At 41.9% G+C, this 22,338-nt stretch overlaps 1 protein-coding gene across 1 annotated transcript; it reads right to left on the minus strand.

Annotated features, from left to right (window-relative positions):
* Positions 1-1,028: 1,028 nt before the first annotated feature.
* LOC140122263 (lysosomal amino acid transporter 1 homolog) lies at positions 1,029-18,852 on the minus strand. Its single transcript, XM_072142932.1, has 7 exons — positions 18,496-18,852; positions 14,996-15,125; positions 13,982-14,069; positions 12,488-12,612; positions 7,745-7,840; positions 7,113-7,298; positions 1,029-3,035 (listed from the first exon to the last, which is right to left on the minus strand). Exons 1-7 carry the CDS (start codon positions 18,693-18,695, stop codon positions 2,934-2,936), a joined length of 927 nt encoding a protein of 308 aa, XP_071999033.1. The 5' UTR covers positions 18,696-18,852; the 3' UTR covers positions 1,029-2,933.
* Positions 18,853-22,338: the final 3,486 nt, after the last annotated feature.

Below are 22,338 nucleotides of genomic sequence, written 5' to 3' on the forward strand. Positions count from 1 at the left end.
CCTGTTGATAGTTTAGTCCATTCGGTATCCAGTGTAAACATCCATTTTAATTCTCTCTGTAGAAGGAGCAGATTCCAACCATCCCCCTCCGTATCGCGCAGACATGAGCTCAATGCCCATAAACTTTAGAGACGACCTGTCCCTCCATATTCTTTATGGAAATGTCTCGAGATTGGGGTGTCCTTAGCATTCGTGAGGTCTCTAAGGTGTTCACCTATTTGGTGTCTGAATTCATGGAATGTCTTCTCAATATACTCCAGACCGCATGAGCATGTGATCTTATAGACTACTTATAGACTTCTTTAATGTAGTTCTGTATAGTGTATGTCTTGCCAATGTTATACTCCTAAATGTTTTCCCGGTCTGAACTCCGGGGCAGATGATACATCCCTCACACCTATACCCTGTCAAACGTTGGTCAAGCCATGTTCCCATGGTCTCTGATGGATAAAAGGGCAAGGGAAAAACATTATCTTCAACAAATCCACATTTTAATTTCTCTTGAACAAGAGAAGAAAAAATTTTTTTATACAACAAGAACATGGAGATATCAGATGTAACGAACATGAGGATGGAATGGTTAAAGTCATGGTAAAGAAATATTAAAAGGGGTTGTCCACTTTCAGCATATAATTGATATGGTTTGTGTAAGGAAGAGTTATACAATTTTTCAATTTACTTTCTGTATCAATTTTCTAGATCTCCGCTTGCCATCATTCTATAGAAAGCTTTTATGTTTATTTCCAATGGATAGAAATCTGTCCATAGTCACACATGTGCGCGGCTCTTATATCACACAGCCCTGATTACTCTCTGTGATACTAATTAGCCAGATTTCTATTCACTGGAAGTAAACATAGAAGCTTTCCATAGAATGACAACAAGCAGAGATCTAAAAAACTGTGGAATTCATACATAAAGTATATTGGAAAATTGGATAACTTTTCCTTACACAAATCATATCCATTATTTGCTGAAAGAGGACAACCCCTTTAACTTTACAGTAGACAGATGAAGCACTGACAATATTTTGCTGAAGGATTTAATAAAACGTAATAAACTCCTTCGATGCTTATTAATTTGACCAGTAACAGTGAGTGTCATATTCAAGTCATTATCACACATACAAAATGTTCAATAATTTACACAAAGATTACATTTCTACATTTCACCTGGTTACAATATACAAAACACCTTTACACATTTTAGTCGGATTAATTATTTTCTTCAACAGAAAACCAACGATTCAAATAAATTTATGAGCTCCCAAAAGCACCATCGCTTCCTTCCCACAACTCCTTTTAGGTGGATACGACAGAGATGCAAAAGTGGCAGGATTTCTATGATGAAGCAGCTATGGTTTTCCATATCTCACAAGACCCTTAAAAGTATCAAAAAACTTTAAAATGAAAATTATTATGACCAGCACAAGCAAAAACATGTAGCGGATCCAGCTTCACACAACCATTCCTAGTCCGTGCTCCAACCTAACCAGAAGCTGCTGCATGATCTTCAGGTGAGCTGACTCTATACCTTTTCAGAAAATTATTATGCAAACAAGATGCGACAAGTAGTAATAAGCCGTTAGGGTCAAGTGTATTGTATTGATAACTGGAACGACCATTTATTTTAAAAATGTTAAACTAGTATTGAATGTCCCCAACATTCAGTCCATGACTATTTGAGTTCCAATATGTATATCCAATTCAGACAAATAAGGAAGATTTACAAAGAGAAAAACCTGTTTAAAAAGGAACCAGTCAGCACATCAACCCCAAAAGTCCACAAACAGTACATTTTTCTGCATTATACAAGTTGCACAGAGGTCCCCATCATATTCCCACTTTGCAGAATTCATGAGAAATCCGGTTTTATTCTTTTGTAAGGTGCAGTCAAGGAGGTTGGGCTGCTCAACAAGGCAGTCTGGCCCCTCCTGACCGCTGTTTGCCCTGCCCACTCCAAGCATCTTGCATGTCATCCCTGACTACTAATGTTCACATCACTCTACTGCAATTGCGAAAGCTCGCGCATGCGCATCCTCGTGCATAATACATTAGGAGGTATCGCCTGTGGGCCTGGGGTGCTGACGGGTTCCCTTTAAGGAGTAGCAATAGTTGTTACTACCTCTATTACACATGTAAATTTATAAAGTTATATTTTGGAACATGGAGCTAGGAATCACTGATCAAGCTTTTCATACTTTACCATTAAATCCTTGTCAAATGTATGTTTACTGGAAAATCCCCATGAAAACTCATGACCTGTACAAGCGTAGCTGATGAATGATCAAAGCTGTGTGAGTGGAACAGCACTACACATATGAGGAAAGCAATGACCAGAATTTCCCCAAGGTCTATAAAGAGGGAAAAAAACATGTGCACTATGGCTTCATTCATTGAGGTGATGTGGAGAGCGCCATTCTGGGGATAACAGGGTGTTCCAATAATCATACATCTTTCATATGTGTTGTTTATAGGAAATCCCCTATAGGTACAGTACATAATCATGGATTCAGGCATAACATACAGAAGGTGGATATATATTTTCCTGCAAGGGTTCCTTGCATAAAAGTAGACATTGAGCACTTGCAGAAAATGATTCAAAAGTATTGGAACACGGAATTTTTGGCAGTTGGACAAAATGCCTATAAACAGACCAAAAAAAAAAAAAAAAAAACCTAAAACAAAAATAAATTAAAAGCAGCTTTTACATAATTCAAGCAATGATCATGGCAATAGTTATAGATTACTACATACAGTACAGAAAATAGATTATCCTCGTAGAACAAAAAATGAAAGTGAGTTTGGTCAAAAAACTTTGGTGGTCCCTGAAAAAATATGGAAGTCTAAAAACTTCATGAAAAGATCTTCAAGCAAATAAAAAATGTAAACCAAATATATATGGAAAAGTGAGAGGAGAAGGTTGGCCGGAGACTATGTTTCTTCTTCATCCACAAGTAATGGCTCCACTTCTAGAGCCAGGAGGTTCGACGGCGCCGTCTTGTGCTTTCGATAGATAATGAACTGTGCAGTCACCTGTTTGTTACAGTTAGGGAAATAAGAAGTAGAATAATATCTCCAAGCTCATGATAAGCATATTTACAGTAATATACATTAGCCATGAGGTTCCATGCATATGTACTGTATCAACAGCAAGTCTGGTATTATAAGGCTATTAACCCCTTCAGGCCCAAGCCATTTTAGACCTTTAGGACCAGGCCTGATTTTTAAAATTTGCCCCACGTCAATATAGGAGGTTATAACTTTAATGCTTTAACTTATCCAGCGGATTTTGAGATTGAAGTACAATGTGTGATGGGAGAACAAAGTAATAGAAACATTTTGATGATATCTTTTGTCTTTAGCTATGAAAAAAATGGAAATTGGGCAAAAATTTCTAAAAATTATAAAATTTTTAAAGCCCTGCTTTTCAAGCAGATAGAAAGTTACTCGGGTTCTATGACTAACAAACATTTCCCAAAATGTATGCTTTATATCGGCGTGGCTTTTTATGCATCCTCTCTCTTCTAGGTTGTAGGAGGTTCAGAATTGTGGGTGCAATTTTTCTAATTTTTATGAAAATCAACGAAACCCTTATTTAGAGCTACCTGCTCAGGTTTATGTGACTTAGAGAGGCCTAAATAGCAGTAAAACCCTGTAAATTATGTCATTTTAGAAACTACACCGTGTGTGCGCCTGATTAGGAAGTGCCGGAGAGCCGGTGACGTCACAGAGCTCTCGGGCACACTCGCGCCTGCGCAACTTCACGTGCAAAGCCAGCTAGGATAAAAATTTGAAGTTGCGCAGGCGCGAGTGTGCCCGAGAGCTCTTTAAACAGTTTAAAAAGCAATACAGCAGTTTCTGCAAATAATGAAGATATGCTCCAGCGCCAGCTCACCCTGAGCTGGTGCAAGGTATTTGAGGGTTATAACTACCATTTTAAAGTGGTAGGTTTCCTTTAAGAAGTGTGTTAAACTTTAAGAGTTTCACAGGGGTTAAAACAATATATTAATTTTGGCCAAAAATTAAACCGTCACAAAGTATTAAATGACGAAAAACTCCAAAGTCTGATACCCAATTTATCCCAAGTATGAGGATTCCCCATATGTGTTGGCAAACTGCTGTATGGGTACACGGCCGGGCATAGAAGGGAAGGTGCCGCCGTTCATGGATGTCACATTTTACAGGCTATAAAATGTTTACTTTTTGGACAAATTTGGACAAAATGAGAGATTATTTTTTTTTGTAGATGAGATCCACTTTTCAGGTACATCATTTACGGGGGGTTCAATATTTAATAATCAGATTTTATTAACTCTTTCTTGGTGGTGATAAACAAGAATGAATTTATTATTTTTTATTTTATTTTTTTTAATGGTTTTTAGCATTTTTTTTCCCGGACATTCACCATACTACAAAACTAATGTGTTAGCTTTATGATGATAAAAAAGGCATATAAATGGGGTAATTTGTTTTGCAGAATATAGAATTAAAGGGGTATTCCAGGAATCAGCATACTTCATATACAAATGGGTCCTTTAAATATAAGCTAATTAGTTGTTATTTAAAATGTTGCTCCCCTTAGCAGAAAAATGCTGGTGACAGACTGTAATGGAGAATTAAAATGCTACTGGCCCTTTAATCAGGCCGTTAATTTCCTCCGCACGGAGAAGACACAGGACAGAAGATGGCAGCTGGTCACATGTCCACATCACATGTCACGCACCTGCCTGGACAGGTCATGTGATCACCACTATGTTAGGCTGTAGTCAGTTGGTTGCAGTGCATCCAGTATGGCCATTGTTGTTGTGATGGCAATTACACATCATTACTATGGTAACAGAGCAAGAAAACCTGTTATATCATCACTAGGATAACAGTGTAAGAGGTAGGAGGAGTTACTGAGAAATAAAGGATCTTGGGACTTGTACTTTCCATTGGCGGCCATCTTAGTGATAATGCTGATAAGGCCATAAAATTTTGTGAATCATAAAATTAACTATTTAAGCTCTGTTTTGTGACTAATGACATTGAGTATTGTTGCATTCATTTATTTATAGCATCAATGGTTTTTGTATCAGACGTTCATATTCCCGGAATACCCCTTTAGTTGCGAGAAATTTGCTTGTTTTTAAATCGCCATGTAACAATGGGCATTGTTTTTGTTTACACAGCTGTTTTAGAGGTTATTATTTGTCTTGGTATCATGTTGAGGTAAATGCTACTTTTTGATCACTTTTGAGGTCAGATGTGAAAATTTCATAATTTTTGTTTTTTTTTTGACGGCGTTCACTGTACAGATCAGTGACAATTTTACTTTATTTTACAGGTTGCTAAGGACGTTGTGATACCCAATATGTTGTGTCACTTTGTTTCACTTTTTTATGTTTTATTTGATTATTGCATGGGATGGGACTTTTATTCTTTTTTAATAATTGTTTTAATCGCACTTTTTTTTTTACCGTTTTATTTTGTCCCGGGGTGGGGACACTTGTTCATTGTAATATACTGCAATGGTAATGTATTGCAGCATACTACATAGTAAGCCTATGAATTTTGCATAGGGTGACATTAGCGCTTTTAAGATCGTGAAGAGTGCACTAATGAAGGCAGCCCTGTGGTTCTTATCAGACCTCTGTGCCCTGCATGGAGGGTCCCGATTGTCAAGGTGATGCACCACTGCGGCGTCTATAGGGTTAAACAGGCGCGATTTCAGCTATCGGGTACTGCCGGGATCCCACGGTGATCGTCCAGGCTAAGAAGCTGAGCCCATGCGATCACAGTAGGATCCCAGCAGTACTCGGTAGCTGGGATTCTGCAGTAACACCTAGAATTGTGGGAAAGGGTTAAAGGGGTTATCCGGGTTTTAAAAATTACCTAGGGCCGGGGTGGGGAGAGCTAGTTAAACATAGTAAACATGTACTTACCTCGTCCGGCGCCGCCGATGATCCGCGCCGCGGTCCCTTCGATCCGTGCCCCCGTTTGTTTACAGGGGCACGGAAGCCGCGCACAGGAAGCTTCCGGTCTGCGATGTGGACGGCTCCTCCCATCCGTCCCTATCTCTCAGCGTTGTAAGCGCTGGGAGATGGTGTCGCATGGGAGCATCCGGCCGTCCGGAAGCTCCCTGTGCGCACTTGTAATGAAACCGGCGCACAGAGAAGACCGGCCGCGGCGCGGGACATCGGCAGCACCGTAGAAGGCAAGTACATGTTTATTGTGTTTAAATAGCCCTCCCCAGCCCGGCCATAAGAAATTTTTTAAACCCGGATAACCCCTTTAAGGCTTTTATAAACTGTTTCCTGTCTGTCTGACTATACCCCTGCCGAAACATGCGTCAGGGCGTTAGACATCTGAGAGGACATGGGAAATTCTGATTCCAGATAATGAAAAATTTACCTACCAAGCACATCCAGTACTTATTATCACCATGTTGTACGTATAGATTTAGTAAACTGCCAGCATGTTTACTGGGCTTATGACTTCAATATGCAGGGAGGTGCAATATGTGCGTAACTAAATGATAATAAGCTACTCAAAAGGTGTATTCTTTCTGTACAATGTCTAAGTGCCTGCAAGCTCTTATTTTTGGCTAGAAGTGAGTACCAATATAAGTATAAGTGGTTGTGCACTACCCGAATAATACCCATGTCTCTCAGATGTTTGTATTGTCCCTCCAGCACAAGCTGATATTTCTTCAAAACGTCTGTTGCTATTTTTTTTTTTTTTTTATGCCTTTCAATAAAATTATGAATTTATGGAAAAATACCAACTGTGGAATTCTGGCTCTTTCTTAATAGGTTTTCCTGTCAATTTATGCCAGCAATGTAAGACAGTCTCATATAGAGGATCACTGCGATGTTACTCGATCCCCTCTAGCATATAGGTGTTCTATCATTGTCATTGAAGTCTTCTATTATAGAAGAGTGTGATTCGTAATGGATATCTGTATTCTCGTCTAAACAACGCTGCCTCCTCATGCTTCCTTACCATTACTGCAATGTGGACGTGTAGTTTTAAATATAGGCATTTGAAATCCACAGTAAAAAGATATAACCCTACTTATATACCACCAGTTATACACATTGCTCTTCCACAAGACTTTAAAAAGGATACAAAGAAGTCGAGGAACAGAACACCGAAGCTTCCAATCAGCCAGGGCAAGTGGTGTATTATGTAGCGGTTCTTACTGTGACGAACTGATGGCAGCTTCAAAATTAGACTCAATCCGTACGTAAAGTTTCCAAGCATTGCTAATGCAAATAACATATAGGATGTGCCTTCTGTAGATTTTCTCTGAAACTGCAAAAGAATGAAAATATTTCTCAATCCCGTGTAAAGGTTTGGGTTACAGTTCCCCTGTTACCCCATATAACCCTTCTCTGACATGAAGGTTCATGTTGTTTAGGCCGCTTTCACACGAATGCAAGGAAATGGTTGTATGCCATGTGTTCATGAGGGTAGCATACGGCCACATTCATTTCAATGGTATATTCTTTAGTATTTCTGGTGGTATCCAGGAGACCAGAACCAGCAGGAGGCCATCACTTTCCAGTCACGCAGTGACATACGTGCACATACGGATGACAAACATCACAACCAGCAAAAGTTTCTGACTTTTCCAGTCAGTTTGTTCAGCATACTGGAATAAATCTTTCTGCAATGTACAAAAGACCCCCCCCCATACACTATGACATGCAATATAATATGCCGACAATATGTGAACATGAATAATTACACATACTTACATTTTTATGGAGCTGAGGGAAACGGGAGCCCAAATAAAAAACTGAGGAGACATAACCACAAATGAACCCGGACATCTCTGTGATTCCAAGGGAATTCTAGAAGGAAAGGAAACGCTGCATTTGAAATGTATTTCCTTGTCTAAAAGCCAACATTTCCCCAGACAATAAATGCATTTTATCCCATAGTGATGTGTTATGTACATGTATGCAGAGTGCATACACTGCCAGGTACACAGCAGCCACCCATCATTGTTATCTTCCCTTAGACACCACCTAGTACGGTGTCATCAGGGAGCCTCTTCCCCAAGTCTATGTAATTCTGAAGTGTCAAAGGATTGTCATGGCAGCTGTAGGTCTAGATAGGACCCCAGGTCTGATACTGGCTATACCAGCAAAATAGCACAGGCACCCAAAATACTGGTAGGCAGGTTAAACAAGAACACAACCTGGCCACTAATTTATTAGTGACTCTATTAAGGTTTCACCCTTAACTTTATTAGGGTAAGTATAAGTGGCCAAGTTGTGTTTTTGTTTAACTTGTGTACCCCAGGAACAAAATATTTTGTGTGGGGGTTAGGCCAGAAAAGTTGCCTTAAAAATTAAGTGGCCTTTGGGTGGAGGCCGACTAATGTAGAGTTCTTCTGACATTCTCTACATATGTGTGCAAGTTACCATGACAGAGTTTAACTACATTGACTTTTCAGATGACCCTTTTTAACCATTATTGATGTCATGGAGTACCCGAATCAGTAAGTCAGCCATGTTTGGAAAATATATAATTGGTGGACTTCACAAATTGTTGGGTGTGTTCAGAAAACATGGCTCTAGATTTCATCACGTACAGAACACAATGAGAATTAGAGTAGTAGATGTACAACTTAAGGCTGTAAAGGATTTTGTACACAATAAACATAATACATATTACTGTTTAACCCCTTAATGACCTGGCCTCCTTTTGTTTTTTCATTTCTATTTTTCACTCCCCACCTTCAAAAATCTTTAACTTTTTTACTTTTACACATAAAGAGCTGTGTGATGGCTTGTTTTCTGCATAACAAATTGCACTTCATAGTGACGGTACTTAATATTCTATGTTGTGTACTGGGAAGCGGGAAAAAAAAAATTCCAAAAGCAGTGAAAATGGTGGGAAAAAAAATGCATTTGCACCGTTTTCTTGTGGGCTTGGATTTTACAGCTTCCACTGTGCGCCACAAATGACATGTGTGCTTTATTCTTTGGGTCGGTGCGATTATGGGGACACCAAATTTGTATAGGTTTTATAATGTTTTCATTAATTTACAAAAATTAAAACCTGTACAAAAATATTTTTTTTTATTTTACCATCTTCTGGCGCCAGGGGCGTCGTTGGGTCAAAAGATCCGGGGCACGAGCCCCGGATCTTTTGACTGGTGCCCCGAATGTTGTCACCTGGCTCTCTCTACTTTCAGCTCTATTTGCATCCTCTGGATGCTTATAGAGATGATTACTGTAGTGGAGCAGGGTGCCGTCAGCATCCTGCTCCACTACAGAGCACATACAGCAGTCTGCGCTGTAGTGAGAGCTGCAGGAGGCGATGACATTGCGTCTCCTGTTTCAAGCAGCTCCCTCTGGAGCAGGAGGCGCTGTGTAGTGACGTCCTGCAGGTGGAGGGGAAGGGGAAATCATGAGTGAAGAGAGGTAAGTGTAACTCTTCTTTTTTAATAATACAGTGTGCATATGGAGTTTTGTGGTCATTACTTTATGTAGAGGCTATCCCTGCGTAGTGGGAGGCTATAATATTACTAATAATATTACTGGGTGTGTTTGTGGCTATTAGTGTGAGGGGGATATGTGGGGTCTTTTAGTGAGTGTAAGGGGACTATTACTGAGTGTGGGAGTTATAAGTAAGTGTGGGGGACTATTAGGGAGTGTGGGGGCTATTTTCTGTGTGTATAGAAGCAATTAGCAAGTGGAGAGCTATTACTGAATGTGGGGATCTATTAGTGTGACGGGGCTATGAGGGTTTTTTTTAGTTAGTGTAAGGGGATTATCACTAAATGTGGGGCCTATAAGTGAGTGTAGGGGGGCTATTAGAAAGTGGAGAGCTATGTTACTGAATGTGGGGGCTATTAGTGTGTATGGAGGCTATTTTTGAGTGCAGGGGGTTATTAGCAAGTGGAGGGCTACTACTAAGTGTGGGGAGTATTACTAAATATGGGGGCTATTAGTGAGTGAAGGGTCTATTCTGAAAGTGGGGGTTATAAGTGGCTATTAGTGGGGGGGGGGCTAATAGTGAGGGGGCTGTTACTGAATGTAGGGGCTATTTGTGGGGGGTCAACTAGAGAGTTTGTGAGGTTATTACAAAGTGTATAGGGGGTTATGAGTGAGTATGTGGGGCACTTACTGTGTGAGGTTCTATTACTGGAGTGTAGGTGGCATTGTTACATGTCAGGCCACATTTAAGGATCATTATTAGGTGGGTGGCACAATGTGGGGGCTTTAGTAAGTGTAAGGGCCACAAGATAGGGGTGTGGTGGCATATAGAGTGGGGCCATAATTGTGGTGTAATTGTAAAATGTGCGGCTTAGAAAGGTGGATTTTATAATGTGTTACACTGGGGGGCATTACTAGTATTTTCAGGACTTTGTGTGCGGCTGTACTACATTATTTGGTTGAAGAGTTTTAGGGGTAGAAGAAGGATAACACTGTTAGGGGACAAAGATTTAGGGACGTGGAAAGTGTAGAACATAAGATGTGGTAATCTCCATAGGCACAGCGCATGGCTGCATAAAGAGAAATGATGATGGGCGGCTTAATGGAGAACATGAAGAACAACTACTGCTCTGGATATAATAGATAGCATTTGTACTGTGTTTTCAGTAGCTGTACAGTTGTTTTTAAGTGCAGTTTTTTCAGGTGGAAGCATATGGGGGGGGGTGGGTGTATGAAAGGTGACGCAACTGAGTATTTGGTACGTATGCATTGGGGCCCGTGCCCCAGATCTTTTGTGACCCTAGCAACGCCACTGTCTGGCGCTATTAACTTTTTCATACTTTGGCGTACAGAGCTGTCGGTGGTGTTATTTTTTGCGACTTGATGACGTTTTCATTGCTATCACTTTTAGGACTGTGCGACCTATTGATCACTTTTTATAGATGTTTTTTTATATTTTTCAAAATGACAAAAAAGTGCCATTATCTTCCATTATGGAGGATGTACATTAATATTTCACTTTTTAGATTTTTTCAGAGAACAACTGTAAAATTTCTGTATCAATAGCTCTTGGGATGGAAAACAACTTTGGCCACCATCTTTGTTACATTCACACACAGCGGCTCGCTCACCCCTCTCTATATAAAACAGCACTGCACGGCCGCACACATGGGGAAAGGTAGAGCATGCTCTAGCTTTTCCCTGTGTTCGGTGCAGAATAGTGCCATACAACACCCAGGCCGCCATTGCCGTCTATGGGGGACGTATATACGGCTACTTATATGTCCCTCAGTCGTGTTAATGAGACCTTGCCTATATCCAGCAGTTTCTTTGCTATACCCCTCAGATTTCCTAAGCAATGCAATGGCAGACTTCTCTGCTTGTGCTGACAAGCCCTACGGTTTCATGGCAAGAGAGAGGTCTTTGCTCCCTTCTCACAGTGGAGGTCATGTTACAGTGCTCTCTGTGTAAGTAGCAGAGCTGCATGTGTTCAGAACTGTGGATACAGATGTCTCCTTTACAGATTAGTAAGATACAAGATCTCCTATCTCCCCCATCAGCCCTTCATCCCAGTCTGTGATACTACAGAACTTTCTCTGTCTCCTTCTGCAACTCAGACGTCTCCCCTCCTCCACCTTGTACTCCACATTATAAGCTCTTTGCAGATAAGCTATTAACCCTTAATGCTCACACAGCATAGGCTATAGACTGCACGTAACTGGTTTACATATTCCTTGCTCATCCTTGTGATGGAAGCTGCCAGGCTACTCACCATATACATCCTGCATGTAAACTGCAGTGCAGTGGATTTACTTGAGGGAAACTTTATTCTTTGGGTCGGTGCAATTATGGGGATACCAAATTTGTATAGGTTTTATAATGTTTTCATTAATTTACAAAAATTAAAACCTCCTATACAAAAATATATATTTTTTAATTTTACCATCTTCTGGCGCTATTAACTTTTTCATACTTTGGTGTACAGAGCTGTCCATGGTGTCATTTTTTTCCGACTTTTGTTGACGTTTTTATTGCTATCACTTTTAGGACTGTGCGACCTATTGATCACTTAAATGGATTTTATGCAAAATTACTTGTAGAGAGAACACAAGGCATCAAGGGATCTGTGGGTCTCAGCTTAAGGGGATAGACAGACATTAGGATGAGAAGCACAATATGGGCATCATTCTGTGTGTTTTTAAAGGGGAAATCACATATGAGAATTTGGTAAAATAATAACTTTACAGTTATGCTTTAAATTGATATTTGTTCTGTAGAAGCACTACCTAAACATGTGGGGGAGGCCAGGAGGATAGGACAAATTGCTAGGAGATACTCACACTTCTGAGGTTAAGACAGGTGTGAGCTCTCAGAAGTTGAGCCTCCAGTATATATCAAGGCACACAGTAAATTATGCCCCAACATAATCTCTAACACCATCCATCCCCGCAAGACAAAAATGTACATATTTTTAGAAACAAGACAGGCAACTTACAATGTACACATTAAAATACTATAAGCCTTTTCCTATTGTACGTGTAGCATATTTACCTGGTTTACTTCTACATCAGCATTTCTTTCTAGATTCCGAAGAAGCAGCTGACTAGGGAGTAGGACTGACAACGTGACGCACAAAATCACCCAACCTATACAAAAACCCTTCAGGCTTCCACTTCCTACAAAATAAGTAAAGTGTAACATATCCATTATCAGAATGTGAAATGCAAGATCAGTCATATACAGTACTGGCTAAAACACATTTACTTGAGTTTTTGACCCAAAGTACGATAAGAGGTATCAGTTCAATTTGCCCATAGCGCAATCTGTGATCTGGATTATGGATTTACCACATAGCAAACACTACAGTACGTTATCTGCAGGATGCTTACACATAAAATATCAGGACTGCATAAATTAAAGTTGTTTTCATTTGATTTTATTTGACTCCCAAACACTGGTTAGTAACATAATTAAGTGCACTCTCTTTCTCCCCAGGCGACGCAGCGCTGCACCTCCCGCACATCTCAAAGTCTCAGTCGCTGAGCGCTCAGTTCCCGTATACAGGCTAAGCTGCTTACAATTGCTCAGCCTGTGTATGGAACGTGAACACTCAGTCCTTTTTGGCTGCAGCAGTCACATGCTGGCTGAGGTGCACTAGAGATGGGAGCCTATGAAAAAAGGAGCAATGAATCACTAGGGGAAAAATAAGTAACTACACTAAGGTTTCTGGCCAGTCTTTGTGAATAAATTGTAAAAAAATTTAATTGGACAAACCCTTTAAAAGAGGTTGGCCACTAATAAACTAATAAGTAAAAGACCCTACTAGGGTCTCCCATATTGCACCTACCTCAATAAAGTTTGCTTGTAGTCCATGAGAGTGGCAGGTCAAGTGACACAACGGCAGCAGGACTCTGAACTTAGGGTACATTCACATGGCGGTATGCCCGTCGGGTGGGCATACCGCAGTGCACTGGAGAGGAGGAGGAGATGACCCCTCCCCCCCTCCATAGAAAATAGCATTGCACGCTCTAGCATGCTCCATCTTTTCCCCGTGATCGCGCAGATAGGTGCCATACATGTATGGGGACATAAATGCAGCCACATATAAATCCCCACAGACGGGCGTCTGAATGAGCCCTTACTGTGTCCTGCTGGTTTCTGACAGAGGGAGCTGGGCAGTCGTTACTGTATGCACGCCCCCTCCATCATAACCATATGAGTGGTTGGAGAGAAGCCAAGGACCTGGCCCACCACTCCTGCAGACTACAGGCAAACTTTATTGTGGGAAAGTACAATATGGGAGACCCTATTCGAGGTCTTATACCTTCTATTGTAAAAATTTGTTATTAGTGGTTGACTCCTTTGCCAGACTTGCCGTTATAGCAATTTCCCTGATTGTGAATGTTTTCATGCGTTGTGTACACATGGATTTTAATAAAATTATTGTCATAAAGATGGGATGTATTTTATGGGGGAAATTGTCGTTCTAAAAATGGCAGTCCCACAAGATAGATGCATAGAAATTTATAAGAATATACTTACTACCTTTCATCTGCTTGTTTTTCAATTTGTAATAGGCAAACTGTGAGATCATAATTAAATCCATGTTGACATAAAAAATGGCAGTGACAATCTAAAAAAAATAAAAAAATAAAAAAACTTATCAACTTTGAAAACTTCGAAGATTAATAACTAGTAGTAGCCTTTAGTCATCAACAGCTGCTTAATAGAGTCATGTCTATATTCAATCCGATATGCAATCCTGATGCCTACAGCCACACTGGTATGTATTTGATCAGGGGTGCACAATCCGCAGCCCCCGTCCTTCTGCCTGTATCAGCGGGGCTGCAATTTTATTGCGTCCTTGAGCTGACTGCTAGGGGGTGTGAAGTAGCCTTCGCCCCAGAGCTGTCTCAGGCTACTCCATGCCCCCAGAAGCCACTACTGACCCTCCTCTATTTACTCCGGCTCAACTCCTGTATCGATTTTAGCTCTGTTAAAGCGCAGTAGCTTGCCTCCAGAAACATGCTTGCTGGTGGGGGGCTCTGCGCATGCACAGTAGCTCCCATTTGTCTGCCTCCAGAGAGCTACAGGGCTTGCGCAGCGCTAAAATTTACCAATGCGAAATAGCTCAGAAAGTAGATTCTCCATGGTAGATTCCCTTTAAGCCAATCAGGGTCTTGTATGTAAGAATGATTAAGAAGAAAGGTGCCCTGGGGCCTCCATAAACATACTAACCACTAAATTATGATTTACTTGGCTGCAAAAATGAGAGATGGATTTATCAACGACTCTTAACAGCAATCTTATAAATCCAAAGAAAAAAGCAACAGCACTCTAAGGCATCAATGTGAAAAAGATAATGTTCTTTATTCTGGGTGAATTTATACAGTACATTGATAGCTTGGAGCGCTGTCACCTTTTTCCTTGGATTGAGTAGATCTGGTCTGTGGACCCAGGACCTTCAGGCTGTGTGCTAAGAGGACTTAACAGAGGAGTAGTGCTGTCTATTTCCTTTCACCAGTCTTACACATTCATCGCACAGCCAGACAGATTTACCTGGATCGGTAGCTGTTTGGTCAAATAGCAGCCAACAAAATTTGTGAAGTCCCCTCCCAACCAACATAGGAGAAATCCAAGAGAGAGTGCCTGATCAACTCTTCCGTTCTTGTGAGCGACATACAGCTGGCTGAAATCGGAGAGAAGTAAACACATTCACTAATGCATTAACCTTTAAAAAGACAAACCCCTTTAATAAAACTTCATACAAACAATCCACAAACATTATGAAACTTCAAAGCAATACTCATCTCAATCACACTTAGCCAGACGGCATAAACATATTTCATCACTTGCATGATATTACCAAGGAGACTCAGGCTCGAGTTCACACTTAGGCAAGGCTTTACATTAAATCTCTGTCTTCCATCAACCTCACTTAGCCCATTGATTTCAACGCATTGAAGTGTACCATGCGCTATTAAAAGACAAACTTTGCCATCATGGAGCAACACTGGAGTAGAAACTTGCTTTGTATTCCAGCTTTAAAGGGAACCTGCCACCAAGGACCTCATTGTCACTAAAGACAGGTTACAGGAGCCCATGACACCTGCATGGCAAATCTGCCTCTTGGCTTTCTCTAAGCATTTGCATTACAATAGAATTGTGTGTTATAACTTACCTTGCACCCTGACAGAATCCTCTGTGTAGTCCTAGGGGTAGGGCTTTGGTTTGGATGCGACTTGTCTGTGACTTGCAGACTGCTCAGCTCCCAGCCCCCACATTTGTGCTCCTGTACAGCTCCTCCCCCCTGCTTCTTCAGAGCTCACAGCCTGGTGAGCTGTACAGGAGCACAAAGGTGAAGGCCGAGAGCTGAGCAGTCTGCAGCACAGACAAGTCACATGTTATTTTTTTAAATGGATCCAAACCAAAGCCCAAACCCCTGGGACTACACAGCGGATACTGTCATGGAGCAAGGTAGGTTATAACACACAATTATATTGTAATGCAAATGCTTAGAGAAAGTAGAGACATATTTTCAGTGCAGCTGTAAAGGACTTCTGAAACCTGTATTTAGTTAAAAATAAGGTCCCTTGTGACAGGTTCCCTTTAAAATAGTTTTACAATAATATGTGCTACTGGTGGTCACACATCACAAGTCACTGGTAACCCTAGAATTACTCCACTGGAAACATGTCATTTTCTCTTAAAGCTTCAACTCATTCATACTTAAAGGTTTGTGCATAAGTCATGGTCAATTTGCCCATTTTACCATAAAAGTTGTAAAATTGCGGAACCAATCCAATTTGACCATAATGTGATGATGTGCGAACACCTGTTTAGGGGTGATCTGTCACTTTAATACTAAAGTATTATACATACAAATAATGTAAATAACCCTGTGGAACCACTGACTAGTGGTTCCATGCCCTGTCTGTGGTAACCCGCGTCCAGCACAGGGACAGAGATCAACGTACAGCTGAGGTGTAAAGCTCAGGTTACAGTGACTTGTAGCAGAAACTTTTGCTGCTAAACCACAACTAATGAGAATGAATGAGGTCTCATTGCACTTTGCAAGTTAGGCTCAGTTCACACCTGTGGTGGCAGCCTGCAGTACAGAAAAGTCACATGTTTTTTGAAACCGAAGCCCAACCCCTTTGGCTACACAGAGGATTCTGTCAGGGTGCGTTCACATGTTGCAGTTAAAACTGCATTGCAATCAGCTTTGAGGTGGTTTTAGGTGCAGTTTTGTCAATTTCACAGGTGAAAGACATGGACTGAACTGAATATGATTTTGAAGGGGAAAGCTGTTCCACAAATGTCATTCACCTGTTGATTTGATGTCTTTTACTTGTTAAAATAAGTAATACCAACTAAAACCACCCCAAAACTTATTGCGATGCAGCTTTAACTGCAATGTGTGACCGCACCCTGAGGGTGCGGTCACACGTCGCGTTTACTGCAAGCGTTTAAAAACGCACTGCTACAGCTGAAGGGATATTTCCCTAATTAAACAGCCAGCTGTTAACGCTTGCGTTTCCAAAACGCAAGTGTTAACGTGTGTGTTAACATCGCAGTAAACGCAGGTGTTAACAGCTGTTTAATTAGGCAAATCTCCCTTCAGCTGTAGCAGTGCGTTTTTAAACGCCTGCGGTAAACGCGACATGTGACAGCACCCTTAGGGTGCAAGGAAAGTTATAACACACAATTATGTGGTAATGCAAATGCTTAGAAAAGGCAGAGATACATATTTGCACTGCAGGTGTGATGGACTTCTGTAATCTGTCTTTAGTGAAAATGAGGTCCCTGGTGACAGGTGCCCTTTAAGAGAATGCAACAAACTAAAACAGAAGGCGAACAGAAACTCTTCAGTTCACCTTTTGTTCCAAACTGACTTTATACAGAGGATAACCTGCAGATACACTTGTGTTAATAATAGCACACAAAAAACCTTGACTTTTGCGCTCATTTTTGCACTTATAACAGAAGGGTTAACGGATCCAGGTGTGAACTAAGCCTCACCGTCCTACACGGATGGCAGAAATATTAAGCTGCTGAATTTCTATAAAGCTAAATTCATTATCATAACCTGGGATTTTTCTTTGCACGATGACAAGTCACTGCTACAGCAGCACCAGTGGAACAACTGCTAAAAATGCAATTCCACATTACGGTAAGTTCACCTTGCTGAGATGTCTTCAGTTATTTGCATCAGTTATCGCGAGGCAACTACCGAGATGGTATAATGAAAAACTTGCATCTGTTCTGTGTGTTCAACGGCTCCTGGTTTTGGCTCATAATAACTGATGCAAAGAACTGAAGACCTAACAGAGATGTGAGGTGGGCCTTACAAATTATGGGGGTTAACTAATGGACAAATTCTTAAGTATCCCTCTGCGGTATGGACCAGTAATCTCACAGATGTGCTGCTGCTCTATACAATAGGATTGTCCAGGACGTGTATCCATCGCCTCTGACAGTTGTATAGATAGTACAGGTGTATCAGCCTCTTCTGCACCAGGGGGACACAAGATAAGACCCCCACCAATTCTTTAAGGAAACACAACTTCTATAATAGACACAAGGAAAATACTATTTCTATGACCCGTCTTGTATCTTTTGCAGAATTTGTAAGGGCCGATTTGTGGTCGGTCTGTGAATCACAGTGCTGGGGATGGGACGCTGTACATCGCAGTGACAGATGAGGAATCCTGGACACTCTGGTCGCTTTGTGACACTGCACTGTCCAGGATTCACAGACTGACCGTGGCCCTACGAGAAATCATAGGACACAAAGCAGGCATCTGGGGCAGAGCATCAATGTCTGACCAGTCAGGTGCCAACACTGATCAGCTGACAAGGCATAACACGACGCCTGAAGAATATTACTAATAGTGATGGACTGTGCTCAATATGGGCAACCCCTTTAAGGCTCTGTTGTGACAGAGCTGCAGGTATCTGTAGTAGTATGGAGTGATAAAGATGTGCACAGGCAGATGGCACATCACACACAGCTGCCGGGGGTCCCCACATTACACCCCAGCACAGCACACACTTACGGCAATGCAGCAAACAGGAAGCATCCTATGGAGAGCAGCCCTATGAGCACGCTCCAGTACTCCCAGGCGTCCTGCACACACTGCTCCAGCAGCTGCCAGATCCACGGGCTCCCGTCCGGACACAGCAGCTGCCGGGCCTCCGCCCGAGACACATTCATCCCCAGCAGCGGAGGGAACGGGGGCCCGCTGTCTGCCGCCATCGTGTCTCCTCCGCAGACAGCAGGGCCCGAGGGTCTGCAGCCCAGGCCCCTGCACCCGGGGTCTTCCTCCGCCGCACCGGCCTCAAGGACAATCCTCTGCTCTGATTGGTGGAGGAGCAGGCGCCTGCTCACGTGGGAGCCCGCCCCGAGTGATAACGTGTCCCGCTTACGTCAGGATGGAGATGAGTGACGGATGCGTCCTGCGGTGTCCTCCTATAGCCCGAAACTGGGAGCAGAGTGTATGGCCGGCGCCCCATGGTCCTGCAAGGTGGACAACTAGTTAGACTGGATTTGGGGGAAAAAGGCAATTTATGGGCAAGACGTGTAAAATATAGACCTTTTTGGATGTTTTTATCCTACTGATACCTGTCCCTGGGTCCTGGCCAAACAATGTCATTTTACTAAAGCTTATCATTTATTCTTTACCCCTTTCCGCCTAGATTCTGCTATACAGGCAGTCCCCTACTTAAGAAAACCTGATTTACAGACGACCCCTAGTTACAAACGGACCTTGGGTTAATTTTCTTTACTTCCGCCTTAGGCTACAATAAACAGCTATACAGGTATTAATGGTGCCTGTAATGAAGCTTTATTGTTGATCGTGGTTCTCATGACAATCCAACATTTTTAAAATCCAATTGTCACAGAGACCAAAAAAATTAGGCTGGAGTTACAATTATAAAGTATACGGTTCTGACTTACATACAAATTCAACTTAAGAACAAACCTACAGAACCTTGTACGTAACCCGGGGACTGCCTGTAAATGTATTTTATGGGTTGTTTGGAGACCAATTATTTCTATTGTTGGATTGGAGACTAGTAAATGCATTTTACCTTTCAGGTAACCGCCCCCTTATACAAAAAAAAAAATTAGCCAGTGAGCCCCAAGCTCCAGCCCAGGGGCGTAACTAGGAGAGGCAGGGCCCCATAGCAGACTTCTGCATGGGGCCCACTTCCCCTTAAAAAAAATTTAGACACATTTGTAAGCATGTTTATACAATCACACTCATTTAAAAAAACATGTATATCATTATACAAACATACAAAGTTCTACAGTCATACACCCAGATTTATAGACTCCTAGGGTACATTCAGACACCCGTCTATGGGGACGTATAGTATATACGGACGCAAATTTGCGGCCGCATATACGTCCCCATAGACAGCAATGGTGAGTCGGCAGCGGTAAGGTGCCACACATGTGTGGCACCGATCCGTGACATACACCGGGGAAAGGTAGAGCATGCTCTATATTTCCCTGTGTCTGCGTCCGTGTGCCGGTGTTTTCTATGGAGGGGTCACCTCCTCCTCCTCTCCAGTGCACGGCGGTATGCCTGCCCGCCGGGCATACCACCGTGTGAATGTACCCGCACACACATACATATTTACACACATACATATACACATTTATGTAGTCATACAGTATAAACACACATATACAGTATATATATATATATACATGCATATACTGCATATAAACAGCATACACACAAACATGCAGCAGATACACACACATATACACACCATAATCACAGATACAGCATAAACACACAGTACAGTATATATACATCATACACACATACGATATATACATGGCAAGGCATGCCCACTGGCCTATTAACATGGCGGGACCTGGCTGCTATGGTGGTACAGGGTGAACAGGCGTGTGCCATTCATGTATTTCTATAGGTAACCCTGCTTGCCCCACAGCCTCTCTAATTTATGTCCCAGATGTAACTGCCCCCCCCCCCCCCCCAGGGGACTATAGGGCCACAGCCTATCAGAAATATGTACCTGATCACCCAGGCCCCCAGCAGCTCTCACACGAAAAGAACAGGCCAGATTCTCACATATATGTCCCTGAGTAACTGCTCACCTCAGCCCCAACTCACAAGTATTATACAGCAGCCCAGACTACAATTAGGCCACAGCTCAGTCTGGAACAGCTCCAGCCTCTCAGCACTGCAGTCGGATGAGATAAGAAGTGGGAGGGGCATGGCCATGGTAGCTCCACCCACCTATGTCCCGGGATTCAGGTACAGCCTCCAGTCTGTGTATACAGCACTAAAAAACATGACCATAACAAACATATATATAGAGAAACTAGTGATGACATCATTTCCTTTAGTGACGTGAACAGGGATTAAAAGTGCATAATTGCCATACAAATTCATATATACATTTTGAAATAACAGTGTAGAGAGACTATAACATTTAAAGGTGCAATCTATTGTGCAATACAATATAAAGCAGATAAATATAGGGCCGAGATCAAAGCTCTGCACGTGTATCTCATTAGTGACGCGATTAAAAGGTCCTCAATATGATCGGAGCCGACTGCCCCTACTGCGCATGCGTGGTTATTGTGGTAGTCAAGGCAACATCCTTCCTTATCTGTTATTTCCGGGTTCCTTGCCGGCTTCGTCCGTCCCGATCATGTGATCTCCGATCACGTGACCCAAGTCTCGGTCACATGACCCTCTGAGTATGCGATGGGACGGCGACCGCGACGCCAGCATTGAAGATATATTTGGTGAGTATATTGTACAGATATATTCCAATAAGGATCACCAACATCTGGAGCAATTGGACAATATATATCAAAGGTCAAATAATCTTTAAATGGTATCTTTATATGTGATGTCCAATGCCTGGTGGTCCATCAATTGGATAACATAATTTATGACTGCCACGTATACATACCATAAGGCACACAAATGAATCCCCACAATAGATATAAAAAAATGATTTGTAATGGGGAAATACAGTAAATTCGGAGGTCCACTCATCCATCCCATATATTTCATTCGAGCTTATTGTGTACCACAGGGGGTTTGTAGCATGCATCGAGTATTCAGGCCAAGTTTTAGCCAAATCATAAAGACAAATATATGTTGCCCCTCAATGTTTGGTACAGAAAAGCAGTTAATCAAACCACACATAACGGACATGTATAAGCAAATTCATGAGGACACCGTAGGAGTATATCACTACTTAGATCCACCATATGGGTCCAAAGCATAAAGTATTCGTCCGAGTGTAGTATAATACATAATTGGTCACCATATAGTGACTCTTTCAAAGTAGACATACATGACATACATGCACCTCCATGCTATGGAAAAATCAAGATCAAAACAAAAAAGGGGGGGGGTTCAAGTTGATATGCCATACTGGTACCTGAAACACGTAGCAGTCCCAATTAGAAGAAAGGATGGAGCCGTACAAGGGAGTAGGAGGGTGTCAGATATCAATCTATGAGGTAATAAATTCATGTGATATGTCTGAAAAGAAACATATACAGGTGATTAAGTATGTGAGATATAAAATCATTTAACATAAAAACAAAGAGGCATAATGATCCGAAACGTCGCTTTTTTATGCCTTGATGATGCACCAATAAAGACTTCTTCATACTTTACTCCTCGGTGCTGTGGCTTCCTCCTTCCAATATGCCACTTTTTGAAGTTCTGAACGCCTGAACCTCTGGCTGCGGGCACCAAATCCCTGAAGGGATAAGTGTGGATTGCTGTCCTCTCTCTCGACTTTTTTGTATACAGCACTGTCATGCTGCGAGATGCCTCCTGCTAAAGCCACTCCTCCCTCACTGACTATTCATGAGAGTATCAGGTACAGAGAAG

Source organism: Engystomops pustulosus, chromosome 3 (assembly GCF_040894005.1).
Source record: "Engystomops pustulosus chromosome 3, aEngPut4.maternal, whole genome shotgun sequence".
Taxonomy (NCBI): Eukaryota; Metazoa; Chordata; class Amphibia; order Anura; family Leptodactylidae; genus Engystomops; species Engystomops pustulosus.

Excerpts from the sequence above, each read along its gene's own strand:
- LOC140122263 (XM_072142932.1), bottom strand. The coding sequence starts at position 18,695 with ATGGCGGCAGACAGCGGGCCCCCGTTCCCTCCGCTGCTGGGGATGAAT. Across the intron at positions 14,070-14,995 it reads CCAAACAGCTACCGATCCAG|ATTGTCACTGCCATTTTTTA; the intron begins GTAAATCTGTCT and ends TATTTTTTTTAG. Across the intron at positions 7,299-7,744 it reads TCCCTCAGCTCCATAAAAAT|TTTCAGAGAAAATCTACAGA; the intron begins GTAAGTATGTGT and ends ATTCTTTTGCAG.